The sequence below is a fragment of the Gymnoscopelus braueri genome (assembly GCF_963280865.1).
Source record: "Gymnoscopelus braueri genome assembly, chromosome: 23".
NCBI lineage: Eukaryota > Metazoa > Chordata > Actinopteri > Myctophiformes > Myctophidae > Gymnoscopelus > Gymnoscopelus braueri.
Genome location: NC_137625.1, coordinates 19834739 through 19853098, shown reverse-complemented (window position 1 = coordinate 19853098; position 18360 = coordinate 19834739). Strand labels below are relative to the sequence as shown.

The 18360-nt window shown below is 42.5% G+C and overlaps 1 protein-coding gene across 5 annotated transcripts in view; it reads right to left on the bottom strand.

The window, feature by feature from the left end:
- The window catches only part of ptpn12 (protein tyrosine phosphatase non-receptor type 12), a 44870-nt gene extending 29809 nt beyond the window's left edge, over nucleotides 1-15061 (bottom strand). For all 5 annotated transcript variants that reach the window (XM_080421033.1, XM_080421032.1, XM_080421034.1 and 2 more), the window contains exon 1: nucleotides 14496-15061. In XM_080421033.1, the coding sequence (XP_080277159.1) occupies nucleotides 14496-14594 (99 nt within the window). In that variant the 5' untranslated portion in view covers nucleotides 14595-15061. The remainder of the gene's footprint in view (nucleotides 1-14495) is intronic.
- Between the last annotated feature and the right edge of the window lie 3299 nt (nucleotides 15062-18360).

Sequence of the window (18360 nt, the reverse complement as noted above, 5' to 3'; positions counted from 1 at the left end):
GATTCCCGACCCAAACTGTTCCCCACACAGCACAGGCCCTCGCTGAGTTGTTCAAAGGCACTCCAGCCAGTGTAATCCTCATCTACACAAAATCACTCTCTCAGCACAGAGTGACAAACCAGAAACGTTCTAACTTTGAGCTGTACTGCTATACCATCAGGAGTAGCTTCATTCAAGCAATGTAAACTGGTCAAAAAGCCTTCCCAATCCCAAACACACCATTGCTATTCTAACTACTGATGCACCCACAAAGCTAGTCAATTACAGTAGGATTACCTAATATAATAGCATTGAGCTCTATTGTACCTGAATGACACTATGAGTGAATGTCCACTATTACAAGGGGAACTTCTCAGTTGGGTCAAAAAGCCATAATAACAGTGAAGATATATATATGTACAACAGAGTGTGTTATTGTCTCCGCCAGGCCGAAAGGCATGGCGAGAGAGTATGTTTTACCCCCTGTCCGTCCGTCCGTCCGTGTGTCCGTCTGTGAACAGCTAATCTCCCGCACCGTTGGCTTGATCGCAGCGAAACTGTGCACACACACTCCCTGGATGCCAATTCAGAACCTCTGCCCCAATTTTTCACATGGGCCTGTTATAGCGCCACCAGGAGGCCGATTTGTGCAACACATATTTTTTGACAGTACTCCTACAGATTTTATCCAAACATCACGCAAATCGGTACACAGTATCTTTATAGTCATGTGATCAACACAGATCGGTCGGATTTTCCATATTCCATCCTGATTGGCTAAGGTTGGCTTCCAAAGTTTGCAGGATTGGTCCGTTTTGAACTAAATGCCTCAAATCATGAACACAGCTTGCTATTTCCGTGAAATTTCACACGCTCATTCCCACTAGGCAGAGGAAGAAATGGCACTTGAAAATGTTCAAATCAGCCTCATGGTGGCGCTATAAAAGGCCGATTTGCGTTTTTAACTATAACTGCACCGATCTGCGTGAAACTTTGCACGCATACTCCCTAGAGGCCGAGGAAAAACATCTGTCCTGCATTTTTCACATTAGCCTTTATAGCGCCACCAGGAGGCCGACTTATGTAAAACAAATTTTATCCAAATTTCACGCAAATCGGTACACATGATCTCTATAGTCATGTGATCAAGATGGATTTGTTTGATTTTTCATATTCCATCCTGATTGGCTAAGATTGACATCTAAAGTTTGCAGGAGTAGCCCGTTTTGAACAAAATGCCGCAAATCATGAACGCAGCGTCTGATTGCCGTGCACGGCCTAGGAAGAAATGGCACCCTTTTCACATTGGCCTATTATAGCGCCACCAGGAGGCCAAAATAACCTACCTGACCTGGCGGAGACCTGTGCTCCGAGGAGCACTTTTTCTAGTTATACCATAATACCTGATAGGCCGTATACTGCTGACTCACAAGGTGCCGTCTCCAACAGTATATCAATACTGTAAATGCATCAAATCTCTGCACGTGTCCGCCTGTAGTCCACCATGTATCCCGAGAACCGTCCAACCGATCGAAAAACTGCATATATCATGAACGCAACATCCAATCATACCCAAGGAGGAATCGCATGTTTCGGGGCCTTAGAGTGCACCTCCAAAAAAAACGCTTTCACGTCTGCTCATATGGTACGCCACAAACGATTCATACGACGAACGTCGTATGAATTCTATTTCTCTGCACTTGCTCGTGTCCTGATGGCTGCACCCGGCGAGGGCAGCTGGGCAGGCATAGGTTGGCAACCCGGTCTGGCGGAGAGCTACACTCTGAGGTGTACTATTCTCTAGATTTATTAATTTTTTTACCATGACAATGATGATGATGAAAATTATGAATTCACAAGTGATATGAACTATGCTTTCTTGTTCAGCACAACAGAGTTGGTGATTCGGCCTCCACTTAGAGTATTATTTTTCTTCTTTCTATACATATCTTATGCATTTCACCAACATAGCTTGACTCTCTCTAGTCCCCTAGATTTTAATTAATTTTACTTCCATGAAGCGCGCGCTCACACACGCGCACACACACACACACACACACACACACACACACACACACAGGAAGCGTGTGATAGAGCAGTCAGTGTGTAACAGAGTGACTTTGAGCAGACCCTCTTACTATCAGCACACAACTTCCACTATGACCATACTCGCATTAATACAAACACAGTGGTCGTGGCCCACAGTGCCAACTACCCCACCCATACCCAACCCCCAGGGTACAAATTGAGATGGCTGAGTCACACAGTTCTTTTTGATGATTCATCCTGAACTTAACCCATTAAATCGCATCCGTGTCATTTTAGATTTTAGCTATAACCAACCAATTACCATTATTTTATACAATTTTTTGTTCTTATACATTAATATAATATATATTCTTTGAATATATACTCTTTTAAAGCGAACATTTGTAACTCAAATCTTTGCTTCTGGGGGTCCCTGGAACTAAATATTTTGAGATGGGGGTCCGCGGCCAAATACATATGATTTTGGGGGTCCCTGACATGAAAAAGTTGGAGCATCACTGATATAGCAACATAGGCCTACTGTTTTTAACACACACAACAGTTAACATTTTTAGAAATGTATTTGGCCGAGGACCACCATCTGAAAATATTTTGTTCCAGAGACCCCCATGAAGCAAAGATTTGAGTTACAAATGTTCGCTTTAAAAATACATATATTCAAAGATTTTCACAAACTTTCACGATTTTTCAAAAATAGCAGATCTACAAGGTCATAGTGCGGCACTCGGTGCCGCACTATGAGCTTGTAGATCTGCCATTTTATTTTTGAATAGCCAAAGGAATCTAAAATGACACAGATATGTTCCCTGACTGAGAGAGAGAATGTTATGAAAGAAAGAAAGAACAACCTTTCTGATCGAGGAACAGAGATATAAGAGAGGTGGGAAAGATGAACAGAGGGAGTGATGAACAGGTATAGAGGAGAGATAGTGGAAGCTATGGAAAGAAAGATGAACAGAGTGATCTAGAGACCGATGAAGAGATGGAGGGATAGACGGTGGTTGTTTGTTAGTGTCTCTAACCTACTTTCCATCTCCTGGCTGAATAAGTCAACACTGCTGTACTTCCCCGACATGCTAAATAATTCACGCACACACACCCCCCCCCCCCCCCCCCACACACACACGCACGTAAACAGTGATTGGCACAACATACACTCCTTCATTAGCAGAAGCAGTTTTTGTTGGTACAGAAAAGAAAATGCAGTGTGTGGAAGTAGGGACGATATAAAAATTACATGTCACGATTATTGTGTCAAAAATAATTGCGATTAACGATAATCAAAATATGCTTAAAACTTAAAATGACACTTTTGTTCAAATCAGATTATTGTGAGTGTTTTTTATCACGATAAACGATTATAACTACATTCCTATGTGGAAGAGGACCGTGAGCACAGCTTCTCTGCTACTACCACTCAACGACGACACTCCCCCCAACACACACACACACACACACACACACACACGCACACACGCACACACACACGCTAAAACAGGTCAACTCTAACAAACGTGACAGAGGAAAGCTGCTGCAAAACAGCACACATTGACATGGTCCATCTCCCTCTGTCTTTCTGTTCCCCCTCTTTCCATCACTGTACACTGGAAAAATCCAGTGTGTAAATTTAACTCTAGCCGTGTATAAATGGACCCTTATGGGTCCCTCGAGACCACCCAGCAGCATTGTATTTCAGCCTTGCCAGAAAACACAATGAAAACTTCAAAACTGTAGAGTACAATGCTGTCATTGGATACTGGGGAAGTACGGCAGTGGTTCTCAAAGTGGGGTCCGGGGAACACCAGGGGTCCTTGAGGAAGGTTCCAGGTGCTCCCCAGGAAAATTGGTTAATACACAGTAGCATCAAAATAATTTTAACCACTTAAACCCTATATACATCGGCTATTTGAAAACCAACACGTTAACGATGCGAGGCGTCGTGAGCTTATAGAAATCTTGAAAAACATTGTGAAGCTTTTTGAATATTTATGAAACATTTTAACTTACACAAAACTTAACACAAATCTTGTCCCTGGCACAGAATATTTTCAGACGGGGGTCCGCAAATGAATACATATTAATTTGGGGGTCCTTCACATGAATACGATTGAGAACCACTGCAATACAACACATTTAACAGATTTTTGAATCCCAGTACAAACGCAGAGACACTCTTTATCATTTGACAACTTTTTTTCTTCACAAGAAATTGAAGGAGGAGCATCTGGGTAGCGCAGGTGTTAAGTTCCTGCCCATCACTGTGGAGACTGGGGTTTGAATCTTCCACGGTGCATCCGGCTTGGCCAGGCGCTGCAACGAACACAATTGGCCATATTGAGGGTGAGAAGCCAGGTGGGGAGAGAGCCTGTTCAGCGGGTGAGCAGAACTGGAAAGAATAGTGTGTTCCTCCATATCATATGCTTTAACGTTACCGTTTTGATCACCATTTTCAGGCTTCTGCTAGGCCAGCATAACGCCTCAGCACAACTCCATAAACTCATGGGTGACAGTCAAAAATGCAGCAGCCTCAATAAATAGTGTGTGGCACAAAGCCACACGCTGGCGTTTTGCCCATGTGGCTTAAAAAGGGCAAAACTCTATGTGCCGTCATATCTTTAGAGAAATAGCTTTTGTGAATCAGACCTTGAGCGGGTGCAAGTGATGTGCAATTCATAGTGCTCTCCGCAGCCCCAATCCATTCATTGTGAATTTGACCATTAGTATTTTATAGTATAGGCTTATATAACATGAAGCTTCATAATGAATGTGACTAGGGCTGCAACTATAGATTATTTTCTTAGCGATTAATCTATTACATATTGATTATATGAAAAGCAGGTTTTATTTTAATCATTATATATCAACAAATGGACGTGGAAAAAAATCGAATTACAAATAAAAATATAAATCAACTACATCAACTAGTTTGATAAACCACTTAAGCCCTACTTTATAATTTGTTGTACAACGGTCACAATGTCGCACTCAATGCATTGCAAGGCATTGTAAGCTTGTAGATCTACTATTTTCTAAACATTTTGAACGTTTTCGACTAAACTAGGGATGCCTGGCTGAAAGTTAACTGTTGCAGGCAGCCCTATTTGACTTTACGATATATTTATGCTACTCCATTAATCGATTTTTTAATTAACTTTATGTTATATAATCATAATATATAAAGGATCAGTTTAGTCTGTGGTAGCGAGTAGCGACACACAGTAGCAGACAGGAAATGATACACAGACCCACCCTGGTCACTAGTATGACTCAAGGCTATGGACTCCCTGTGTGTACTGTGCGTGTGTGCGTGCATCTGTGCGTGTGCATGTGTCCTTATCAGCTACACATGTCAGGCTAACATTTTGCTTGATGACCAACATTAGTCACCATACCAAGCACTCACACATTTCCACTGAGCAACCAATATAGGTCAGTGGCACAGAATGACGGAGTGAACAGGAGAATGGGGTAATGGACACACACACACGCTCGCGCATACACATTCACACACACAAATCTATGGTACAGGGGCTGAGTAATTACCCGGCAACCACTGGAGCAAAGCAGGAAGGGCTCTGGTTAATTACCCATCAGGCTGAGTGTGTGTGTGTATATATATATCAGTATGGTCAGGCGGACTGTTGGAAACACCTGGGCAGTACAGAGCATGCTCAGTACATCCAGCTGATCAAAACCACAGGTTACCCACTTCCTGCAGCAACAAATCTCAGACCTCACACACACACACACACACACACACACACACACACACACATTAAGGTACAACTTTCCATTGAAGGCCACAAATCAGGGAGTCAGATCGCTTTTTGCAAACATCACTGACCAGTCAATACATAATGGATGGATGGATGGACACACACACACTCAGTAGAGCAATACAGAGAGGAACCCCGGAGGCACTGGAAATGCAAACTCCATCTCTCACACACACACACACACACACAGCGTGTTTGGCATTTTGGCATCTAATTTCCAAGCCTCCCCTGAGAGTTTTATGTCTGCCAGACAGGAGGCATGTACTGTGTGTGTGTGTGTGTGTGTGTGTGTGTGTGTGTGTGTGTCTTCCTGCTCTTTGATGTCCTGCTCCTGAGTCATCAGCTTGCAGAGGTAGAGTGTCACACACACACACACACACACACACACACACACACACAGTCTAGACTGCCATGGTGTGCCTAGAGTTATGTGAGCGTGCTTGTCCATACTACCGTATGTGTGTATCCACATCTGTAAAGAGTGTGCGTGTGTGTGTGTGTGTGTTCCATATGTTTTAGATCCACTCATCAAATTCAGAATGAACCATATTCACACACTGGCTGTTTACCTTATACTCTAGGGAAAGGTTACTCAAAATTCATCTCCTGTCCAGGCAAAAGCATTGATGGTAAATAAGTGAACAGATTAGATCCCAAAGTCATGACCTATAAAAAAAGTTACTGCTGTTTGTAACCACTTTACAACAAAACATGAACACACCACTAGACACACAGACAGATGGAGTTGGAAAAGAAATGATCTCAGAATAATTCCATCTATAACCTCCTGTGTAAACTCACTGCAGCAGCGCTCTCATAAATCAACATTATATATAATGCCATTATTATATAATTACCGCTTTATTAGACTCTGGGGAGAAGGAATGCATACATGAGAACAGAGACTAAACGGGGCTATAGAGGGAGAGAGAGATTGTATTTTCTATACAAGTGTCCCTATTCTCTCATTAGATATACACAGGACTTATGTTACAGGAGGGCTGTATTAATATCATCTAATCATTTTCCTTCATATCTTTGTTGCTCATTGTGCTTTTCTGTACCATTATCTTTGATTAAATGCTATGTAACAGCCTCTGAGATTAGACTAACCCTTGTGTAATGGTTAGGAGATGAGGGGAGGGTGCAACAGCTGACCAAATATGAATCATGAATTTATTGCCAAGTTTCATGGTATGTACTGTACCTAAATGATTTTCGATTACTTTTGATTAATTGTGTGGTTGCCGTAGTTGTCTGTGCATGCCTGTGCGGATATGTGCATGTTGGCCCATTTCATTTAGATTTGTGTATGCATGTCTTTAGGCGTGTAATGTATGCGCATGTTTTTAGGTGTGTGCAGTGTACAGTCTGTACACATTGCTCTGTGTGTGTGTGTGTGTGTGTGTGTGTGTGTGTGTGTGTGTGACACCACTGCTAAACTCACCGAAGCTGAAGAGAATAGTAGAAACTACAACTATTGATGTGTGTGTGTTTTTATTCACCCTCAGTTATACTCATCACCTACTCCCAATTATGATGCAGCGGTTCTCCTGCTATACCTCTATATGCAGACATTAACACATCAATACCAGGCAACTACTAATGATCAGAGAGAGAGAGAGCATGATAGTAAATTAGGGTGTATTTATTTACTATGGACGGAGAGTTTTTATGTATACGATATTGCATGTGGCAGGAATAGAAAGAAAGGTGGCAGTAGGATGATATAAGTGTAAGGAAAATGTAATAATAAAAAAAATATGGAAAGAGACAAACGTGTGGGTATGTATGCATTCATTATTTGTACATACATTGTATAATAATAACGGTACATATGGAATAAAACACAGACTGAGCAGAGATAGGCATGTGGCCAACTCTGGAGCCCAGAAGCACAGTTTATCAAACAGGCCTGTAAATTATAGCTACATATCAGTATACAGGCTTTCATAGCAGCATATAATCTACCTGCTAGGTCAGCACGGTCCTGTGATTAGGTCTACATGGAACACATGCAGCGGTGTCTATTTAAATATGGGTCTGGACACACAAATCTACTCTCTCTGTTGACGAAAGGGCTAACTACCCGGATAATCAACCAACCAACAACCAGTATCTCTATCAAAATATCTATCCATCTATCTATCCATCTTACCATCTAAAAACTCCTCAATGTTTCGCAAGATCTGAGGATTTTTGCTGTGTGGCGTCATAGATTTGCTGTGTCAGGACCATGGAGCAAGCTGCTGGTGTGGGGAAAAATAACATTTCTACAACATGCGGTGAAACTTTGCGCATTTGTGTCATTCACGAGGGGCAAAAGGCAAAGTTCTTTTGGAGATGCACTCCAATGCTGCTCCATAGAAACCCCTCAACAAGCGATTTCACTTTGGGGTTGAATGGTTGATGTTGCGTTATGCGTTCATGATTTATACCATTTACCAAGATATAGGCCCCTCCCAGGCTCCCACTAATTTTGTTTGCCAATTCAACCTTCGCTAAGCTCCACCTTTTAGATTTGCACTCTGCAGCTCTGGGTCTGGCAAGCAGCACAGACATTGACTTGCATTGGAAATCACGGATTTTGGAGCCAGAGCTTCAAAATATCATGGTTTCATAACAATCATCAACAAGGCCTGCACTAGCCTATGATCTCAGCTTGGGGAAAGGGATGACTGCAATGTGCTGTCGCAGGTCCCACAGCACCTCAGTGTTATCGTGGTATTCCTTTTCCTGCTATTTATGTTGCAAATTATTATTGTGTGTGTGCAGGCAATTTCACTTTGACAGCTATGACATGTGACGGTAGCACGCCAGGACTAGCCTGGTTCCAGACGAATCTGCCATTGCAAAAATAAAATTGCCCTTGGCAGATTAGGTCTGGCTCCTCTCAATAGAGATTTTATTTCTCTCCCTCCGAAGTTGCGAGGGACCAATCAGAGCCCAGTATGCAAATTGGGACGGGTTTATCACCAGAGGCATTTTTTTTATTTAGCCTAAATGTCTGACTGTTCCGTGTGCTGTTTACATTTCTGACTAATAAAGTATTCAATGAATCAAAGCACACCAGGCCATATAATTACCAGATGGCACCACCATGAGGCTCTTCCTTGGCCTACTGGCGTAAGTTTGACGCTGATTGGTCCAGTGGTTTCTTAGATTAGACAGACGAGACAGACACACATACACAAACCGTAACAAAACATAATTAATATACCAAAGAATATATAAAATAATTCATCCTGACCTCTTTTGAGATCTTATCTGTCTTTGTTTCGTGTGTCAATTGTCTGTTGCAGGATCTCTGTAGGATCAGAGGTATATTTTCCATTCACTGTGACTCACTGACCAATTATTTGTAATGACTGCTGATCTAGGGATTCGAAATTAATCTGTGTGTGTGTGTTGTAAGCTACAGGATATCGATGTGTGTTGTAAGTTACAGGATATAATAGCAACAGCTACATGGCTTCAATGTTAAGTGTATAATGTTGTGAGGTCCTGTTGTCTATGCGGCAGGCTGAACTGTTCCTCTGCCAGCTTGTCAGTACATTTCTACACCACTGCCAACAAGATATTTGTCCATGACTGTTGGCATTTAGGTGACAGATGAAGTAAGGTTGGCGTTCTGTTTCTTATGGTTCCTAACAGATAAGAAGCATTAGTGTGATTTGGTGAACTGCAGGAATAGACAACATACGTACATAAAGACACTGTTTCCAAAGACGCTTATTAATACAATAAAAAAGATTTCTGTTACAAGTTACTGCTGTCAAGGGGGCTCCGATGGCCTAGTAGTGGTTAAGGCCCATACCACATATTGGCTCTAAAGCAGCCTGACAGCGTGCCACTCCCTGTCTCTCTCCTGTTTCCTGTCACTCTCCAAATAAAGGCAGAAAAGCCAAAAAAATATATTCCAGATGTTTTTATTGCTGTCAATACAATACAAATAGCTTTCCATAGTTAATATCTTTCAGAATTTTATATGCATTTATTTTGTATTCGTTTTGTACAGTGTCCTACTCCTAGTAGTAGTTAGTAGTAGTAGGCTATATTCATCATATAGAAAACATGCTACTCTAATGGAAATAATGATAGCTGGCATGATGTCAAAGACATTACAATATTAGTCATGTCAAGACATTTGTTACCTCTGCCAGGCTGTGATCTTTTTGCCCCCTCTGTGTGTCTGTGAACAGCTAATCTTTGGCACCACTGGGACGATAGGCATGACACTTTGCACGCACACTCCCAGTAGGCCATGGAAGAACCCCAGCTACAATTCAGTCAGATTGCTCATATTCCATTCCGATTGGCTACGATTGACTTCCAAAGTTTGTGGACCCTGGATAGCCAACCCGGCCTGGCGGAGATCTGCAATCTGAGGACTTGGGTGTGCACTTTTCTAGTTTAAAAATTAGCTACCTTTCTGGGAGCAGGATGGTCTGTCTTTCAAATGACTGTAGAATTTCAGATAGCATTTTTTACCATCCACGATGCCTCAGTCGGCATGTCATTTTGATTTTGGTGTAGAAACCACTGAATGTCACAAACTTTTTCTAGAGTAGCATTTTTGCTTTTAATAGATGGTATGACAGAGAGGGGATAAAGAGTGAGGCGATAACACAGGTTAGGAGAAGTGGGATTCAAACCTGTAAAGCTTCACTGTTATTTATATGCCAATGAGGCTAGAGCACATACATGTGGCATACGCATATACTGACACCAAAAAAACGCCCCCACGATGTCTTCACATTTATGTTACAGAGGCTAAAAAAAGTCCAAGTCTCCTTATGTGGGCGACAGTATAGCTGTGAAAGGCTTTGAATGACTGCAGGACTAAGCATATAATCTATGACTCTGGCCAAGTACAGCCCTATAATTAAGTCTATAAAATACACCCTATATATAGACAACAATATGAGGCAAAAAGAATGTGTGTTTTGCGGAGCTTCAAGTTGCTCTGCGGGTCAAGATGCCTGCTGTGTGCTTGCGGTGTTGCAAGTCTAAGTCCAGCTCTAAACCTAGTGTCGCACAATGTTGTGCAAAACTGTCTTGAAGACATGTGAGGTAATGTGTAAGTGTAACACTCGAACATTACCTTGGATTTTTCCTCTGAGATAATGTCTCTCCTAGTCTCCCTAACCACTTAAACCCTATATACTTAGTTGACTGGGGTCCCCCCCCCCCCAGGGCTCTATCCTTAGCCCCCAAACCACTTAACCGAAAATAGCCAATCTACAAGCTCACAACGACATCGCGACACAGCTTGTAGATCGGCAATTTTTTGCTGAATGTTTGCCCTACAATAGGGATGAATCGTGAAACGGCTCTTGGAGATACAAGTGAGAGATAGATAAATACTTCAAATCCATTCCCAGTATAAAAGGGAGGGAAAACAGCAACAGTAGCCACTAGCCAGCAGTCAAGTCTCAGGACCTCTCCTACAGTACATCCATAACACACTTCCTCAATGCCTCTCAGTCCAACGCCCCTGGTAGGAGCATTTGCGCAACATCCGCTCTCTCTCTCTCACACACACACACACACACAGTACACCTACAGTCTACAGACCACAATTCTCACACACACAAAAGGAGAGAATTGATCAAATTGCTTTCTTTAAATATGATCTTGTCAAATGCACTGCTTTGTTATCATGAGTTTGTCAGTGAGACGAGAGGAAAGCTGCAGTTTTGCAGCCAGAACAGAGTTATGAAATGTACCAGAAAGAATGTTGCAAGCTCCAGCAAGCAAGCAAGCTTGCTGCAAGTAGGCAGGGATGTGTCTTTTTTGTGTGTGTGTGTGTGTGTGTGTGTGTGTGTGTGTGTGTGTGTGTGTGTGTGTGTGTGTGTGTGTTAAAGATACAGGGAATCATAAAGACCAAAACAAACAAAAAAACTGATTAATCCTCATATTAATGGACAGTGTACTAGTGTAATTATTTCACAAGATTGTAGTTTAGGTATAGTCTTCATGCAATGTATGCGTTTTATTATCTTGCTTTTGCAACACTGTTACTATTTGACAGGCATGGTGTTGAAACTGGGAGGAGGGGAGGGGAGCAAGCAAGTCAAACTTGGTGATTGTTGTGCACATATGCTTTGTTATCTACGAATCCTTCCTCCCCAAACACACCACAAGCAACAAATAAACGACAGCCATCAGAACGTCAACAACAAACTCATCCAGGCAGCAGCACTAAAAACGGAGCTGTTTACATTGAAGCAAACGTAAAAACGTGTCAACGCAGACCACCAACCATGTATATGTTCACACCAGGCAGTTAGCTTTTAGCCTGCAGCTAACAACACAGCCAAATGCTGTGCTTACTAACACAATAAAATGTACCCTCTTATCGGGTTTTTATAAACGACACAGATATTTGCTTCTGTAACGTCTTGTAGATAGCAAGTTTGTTGACAATATTAGATTGTAACGACTCTTAACGAGTAACGATGTATCCTCACATCTGGTTTACACTGTAGCCACACATGAGTGCTGTAAAACCCACCCACTGGCCTACTGTAAACCCATTGACATGACAACTAGAACTGCTCAACCACCAACACAATTCAAACAGTATAATATACAAAACTACAAACAAGGTATTATGGTGATTAATGAACGTGCTTTGTCGGCCATGTAGGACACCGGGTGGTGCCCCTGTGTTGGCTGTGCGTTGGGGGCACTGTCCACTGCAGTGGTTCTCAAAGTGAGGTCCAGGGACTCACAAGGTTCCTTGAGGGGGTTCTAAATTGACCCTTACAACGTCTGTAACTCCGACAGTATACAAATGGAATCAAATGGACCCGTTGTATACTGTCCCGAGTTAAGAACGGTCCTTGACATTTTAAAGTTCGAGAACCACCGGTCTACTGTATGACATTTAGGACACATTTTACTCACTGACTTTTGCCCTTTAGCCCCTTTTCCCTGTATGTATATTTTTGACGTTGTTCGAGAAACAATGCTAGGCCCCGACCTAAGCCTGGACGTGGGAGTGAGACAGAGGGGAGGTCGGGTCGGCTTTCTTAACACTGCCTCGCTGGGCAGGGTGGGGGTGAGGGCAGGGGTAAATGGTACTAGGTACAAGAAGTGAGGGAATAAATAGTAGAATAGGAGAGGACATAAGAATGTAAAGTGGCTGTGGAAGGGAGATAATGTGCGATACGGAGAGGGGGGGACAGAGGGATGCCAGTGTTGCCATGTCCGCTTATTATAAGCGACTTTGCGCTTGTTTTTCTGTAAAGTCGCTTGTACATATTGGTAGTTTTGCGGGTTTCGTTTTTTTGGGCTCGTTTCTAAAGCGTAGTTGCTTATTTGGGATTGTTTCTAAAGCGTAGTTGCTTGTTTGGGCTTGCTTCCTAATGTTGTTTGAACCAGTGTTTCATTTTCAAGTCGAGGACCCCCAAATTAATATAGATTTGTCTGCAGACACCCATCTGAAAACATGTCATCACATTTTTGTCCAAGATTTATTTTGAAAAAAGCAGATCTACAAGCTGAGCTTGTAGATCGGCTATTTTCAAATAGCCGATGTCTAATAGGTTTTAAAGGTCTCATGTGGCCTAGTCGCTTCTTTTGGGCTTGTTTTCCTATACCTGGTTGCTCGTTTCTCTCGCGAAATCTGGCAACACTGGAGGTGAGGAAGAAGGGATAGCCTCCTCCTGGGGGAATAACATGGGACACTGACAGACAGTGGGATTGGGAAAGGGGCAAACAGACGCGTTACAGTGTGAGAAGGAGTGAGTTATGAGATACTACGTTCTCAAGCTGGGGTCCAGGGACCCCCAGGGGTCCTTGAGGAGTTACAGGACTACAACTCTGAGAGTGTACAAATGTACACTCTCACAGAGTTAGGATTTCATAGTATAGATAGGGGTCCCAAAATGGTATCAAATGGGGGTCATAGGCCTAGTGCTTATCAAACTGGGGGTCCTTGAAATTAAATAGTTTGAGAACCACGGTACAGAGAAAAGGGTCTGGGTGGGTGACGATGAGGGTGACAACACATTACATTAGGTTTCAGCTGGGCAAAATGGGCAATAAGTTGGTAGAGGAGAGAGAGATAGAGAATATAGAGAATAGAGGGCGGCAGACAGGGGGAAGCTTTGGGGAATTTAATGGAGAGAGAGTGATATAGAAAGAGGGTAACAGGATAGGTGGTCACTGGGGACATATGGGCACTTCGATGTAAAATTGGCTATTTTGTCCAAAATGTTGGGGAAAAAATATAATTGAAAAAAGGTATTAAGTAATGTAAAGTATCAATGATGTGAACATGCACGGTACATCATTATCAGACTTAATTGTATCCTTCAACCTCTTGTTTATGCCCCAAAATGACTGGATATACAGGTTCTGTAGCATTTGTAGAAATATTAGACCTTAATTGTCAAATGTTTAAGAATGTTCTAATCATGTATACTTTACTATAAAACATTTTCCAAATATATATATATATATTTTTTTGCCATTTTGGACAAAATAGCCAATTCTACATCGAGGTGCCCAGATGTCCCTAATGCCCACCTATCCTGTTACCAAGGATAGCCTCCACTGTCTCACTCAGGGTAATGGAGAGAGTGATATAGAAAGAGAGGGAGAGAGAAGGAAGAGGGGGGTAAGGAAGAAGGGAATAGTCTCCACTGTTTCTCTCGCTCAGGGTAATGCCGTGAGACCCACCATGAAGTCGCTGCCGAAGTTGTCCTCTCCTCTGTCGTCCCCCTCTCTCATGGCGATCACCCCCTGGATAAACTTTCTCAGGATGCTCGGCTGGTCCATCCTTTCCTTCCCACGCTGCTTTCCTCTTATAAATAAGACCAGAAGACCCAGAAATAATAATAATAATTAAAAAAGAAACACGGGGAGGGGAAGGGGGGTAAATAAATAAAATTCAAGACTCGTCCCAGCAGATGATCATCGTTTCAACACCCCCTTTGCCTTTTTTATCGTCCCATGTTCTCTCCTGTCCTCTCTCTCTCTCTCTCTCTCTCTCTCTCTCTCTCTTTTTTCTCCTTCGTTTGCTTGCTTTCTCAACGATATATTCCCAAAAGCGGTGGATGGCGTCCTCTTCTCCTTTGGGTTTAAGTTTGTAAACGTGGCTTGACGCTTTGTTGCATAAACTCTTGAAATACTTGTCCCTGGAATAATAAGAAAAAAGACAGGAACAAAAAAAAACTAGTCTAGTAGTCAATCTAGCTACCCCTCCCTGTCTCAGCCGGGTTGCCACATTCACACGCACTGTTGTAACTCGTTATTCTTCACTGGAGAGAGAAGAACATCCGGACCTGGGCGAAAAGCCGCTGTGAAAGCAGCGTTGCCAGGTTTTGGGAGAGAAACAAGCAACCAGGTCTAGGAAAACAAGCCCAAATTAAGAAGCGACGAGACTACATGAGCCCTTTAAACCGTTGGCTATTTTCGAAAAATCACCGATAATGTGAAAAATGCGGAATATTTTTGAAACATTCTAACAACAGAAATCTTGTATGTGGGTCCCTGGCATAAAATATTTTCAGATGGGGGTCCGCAGACAAATACATATTAATTTGGGAGTTAAACCACTGGTTTAAACAACATTAGAAACATGCCCAAAATAAGCAACTACACTTTAGAAATAAGCCCAAAAAAACTGCAACCCGCAAACTACCAATATTTACAAGCAACTTTACTTTACAGAAAAACAAGCCCAAAATAGCTTATAATAAGCGGACATGGCAACGCTGCACGGTATGCCTGACTGTGATTGGACAGCCACCACCCGGAAATGGTACCCGACTGGTGCATTTGGACATTGATTCACGCGTCGACGCGTCTGATTGGATGCAAAGAGCGTCAATCATTTTTGTCACAGAGTAGACAGAAGCTAGTCAAAGTATTCTGTGTACATTAATGGGAAAGTGTTATTTTATTGTTTCAAAACATGCTCTATAGCAGGGGTCAGAGGTGGGGGTCCTCAGAGTTACTGCAGGGGGTCCGCCAAATCTTTGTGTGTGTTAGGATATTTATTTTAAACACTTGAACCCTAGCATCTCTATTCTGAGGGGAACTTTAGCCCAAAATAGCAGATCTACAAGCTCACAACGACTCGCACTGCAAGGCGTGTAGATCTGGTATTTTCGAGGTTTGGTGTAGAGGGGAGAAAAGAGCAGACCAAGTACAGAGTCAAAGGTCAAATTTACTAAGTATTGAGGGTTTAAGTGGTAAAATGTCTAAAAATAGACATTAACATGAATTCAACATACACTGATGACAGTGCTGTCAAACATGTCTATGAAGCTATAATCTATGAAGAATTCTAATCTGCAACAAAATGTTATACAATTTGTAGTGGGGGTCCTTGCTTCATGTCTCTCAGCTAAGGGGTCCTTGGCCTGAAAAACGTTGAAGAACCCTGCTCTAGAGTTTTGAAATTGTAAAACTAGAAAATAATTGTTGTTATAACAACCTTTTTTTAATTTGGAATATCATTTTGAATGGTATTAAAACAAAAGTTTGGTTACTTTTTTCCATTTTGTTACTGTATGTAGGCTATATTTGGATACATAATGCAACACAAGTATTTGTAAGAATTAAGGCACAGAGCCTCTACAATCACTTAAAGTTCAATCAGACAAGATCCCATGAATGAAAACATGTAAGCCATCTATAGCCCCTGTCCTAATCTTGGTCACCTCTGCACCTCTGTTTAAATGTTGAATGCCTACTCCCAGTAGGCCATGGAAGAACCTCCTCATTTCTTTTTGAATTGGCCAAATCATTTTGGCCAATAACACTTAAACCATAAGTAGTACAATCACTGGCGTGTCCAGAGGTAGGCTGGGGTAGCACGGGCCACCCCGGAATGTGATTGGCCACCCCAGGGCCACCCTATTACACACTTTTTTGAGTCAGACTGGAAATACACTCTGAGAATGCACACTATCTGTAAAAGTAAAAACTGAAAAGCCTGGTTCACTCTTCTTCTTTTCCTACAACTCTATTGTCAACAGAGCACCATGTGAATCTTACTCCAGTTTAAAGTTGGATAGCAACTGCCTGGCTCAAGGAGGAGTCTGAAGAGAGGAGAGGAGAGACTAGTTCACGTACCCCACACAAATATCTGGGAAACATGCGCAGGCATTCAGGCATTCTTGACCTGGGGAGAGGTCTAGGAATCTCTCTCTCTCTCTCTCTCTCTCTCTCTCTCTCTCTCTCTCTCTCTCTCTCTCTCTCTCTCTCTCTCTCTCTCTCTCTCTCTCTCTCTCTCTCTCTCTCTCTCTCTCTCTCTCTCTCTCTCTCTCACACACACACACACACACACACACACACACACACACACACACACACACACACACACACACACACACACACACACACACACACACACACACACACACACACACACACACACACACACACACACACACACAAACAGCATGGTCGTGGTTCCTTGCATTTTGACGTCATTTGTGTCATTGCTGGGCTTATCCATAGAGTCCATATATACTACACTGGATTATGTTATATTAACAGACTGGCACACACACACACACACACACACACACACACACACACACACACACACACACACACACACACACACACACACACACACACACACACACACACACACACACACACACACACACACACACACACACACACACACACACACACACAGAGAGAGAGAGAGAGAGAGAGAGAGAGAGAGAGAGAGAGAGAGAGAGAGAGAGAGAGAGAGAGAGAGAGAGAAACCTGATGCATTAGCTTATCCAGGACATAGAGTGAAGACGCAGCTAGCATCCAGCAGATTAACAGGACAGATATATAATCTGGATTGAGATAGCCAGGAATAGATTTATAATCAAATACCACCGCTGTGGACAGGAGAGGTAAATCTATACAAGTATCCCCTCTCTCTCTCTCTCTATGTGTGTGTGTGTGTGTGTGTGTGTGTGTGTGTGTGTGTGTGTGTGTGTGTGTGTGTGTGTGTGTGTGTGTGTGTGTGTGTGTGTGTGTGTGTGTGTGTGTGTGTGTGTGTGTGTGTGTGTGTGTGTGTGTGTGTGTGTGTGCGTGCGTGCGTGCGTGCGCGCGAGTGTGAGTGTGGTAGGCTTAAATGTAACTTAAATGTTGTAAATTATATGTAACACCATAGCAAGACATAGTGGGAGAGGAAGAGAGACGATTGAGATGAGTTTATGCAGTTTTGCAAATTTGTTAATATATATACATTCTGAGAAATAAAGGTTAATTAATTAATGAAAAAAATAATGAATTCTGGAGAGATCTGAACCTCAAGAGAAACGTATTCATGAATAATTCAACACGCACACACACAACTCCTGATATATAGGCCGAGGGTATAAGAAAGCAGCATTTTAAGTGTTTTAGGAGCAGTTACAGGTAAGTGTCTAGTGTCACACACGATATGGGAGGAGCTGGGGATCGATCCGACCAACTAAATTCCAAGAGGACCGCTTAACCTCCTGAGTGTGTGTGTGTGAGTGTGAGTGTGTGAGTGTGTGAGTGTGTGAGTGTGTGAGTGTGTGAGTGTGTGAGTGAGTGAGTG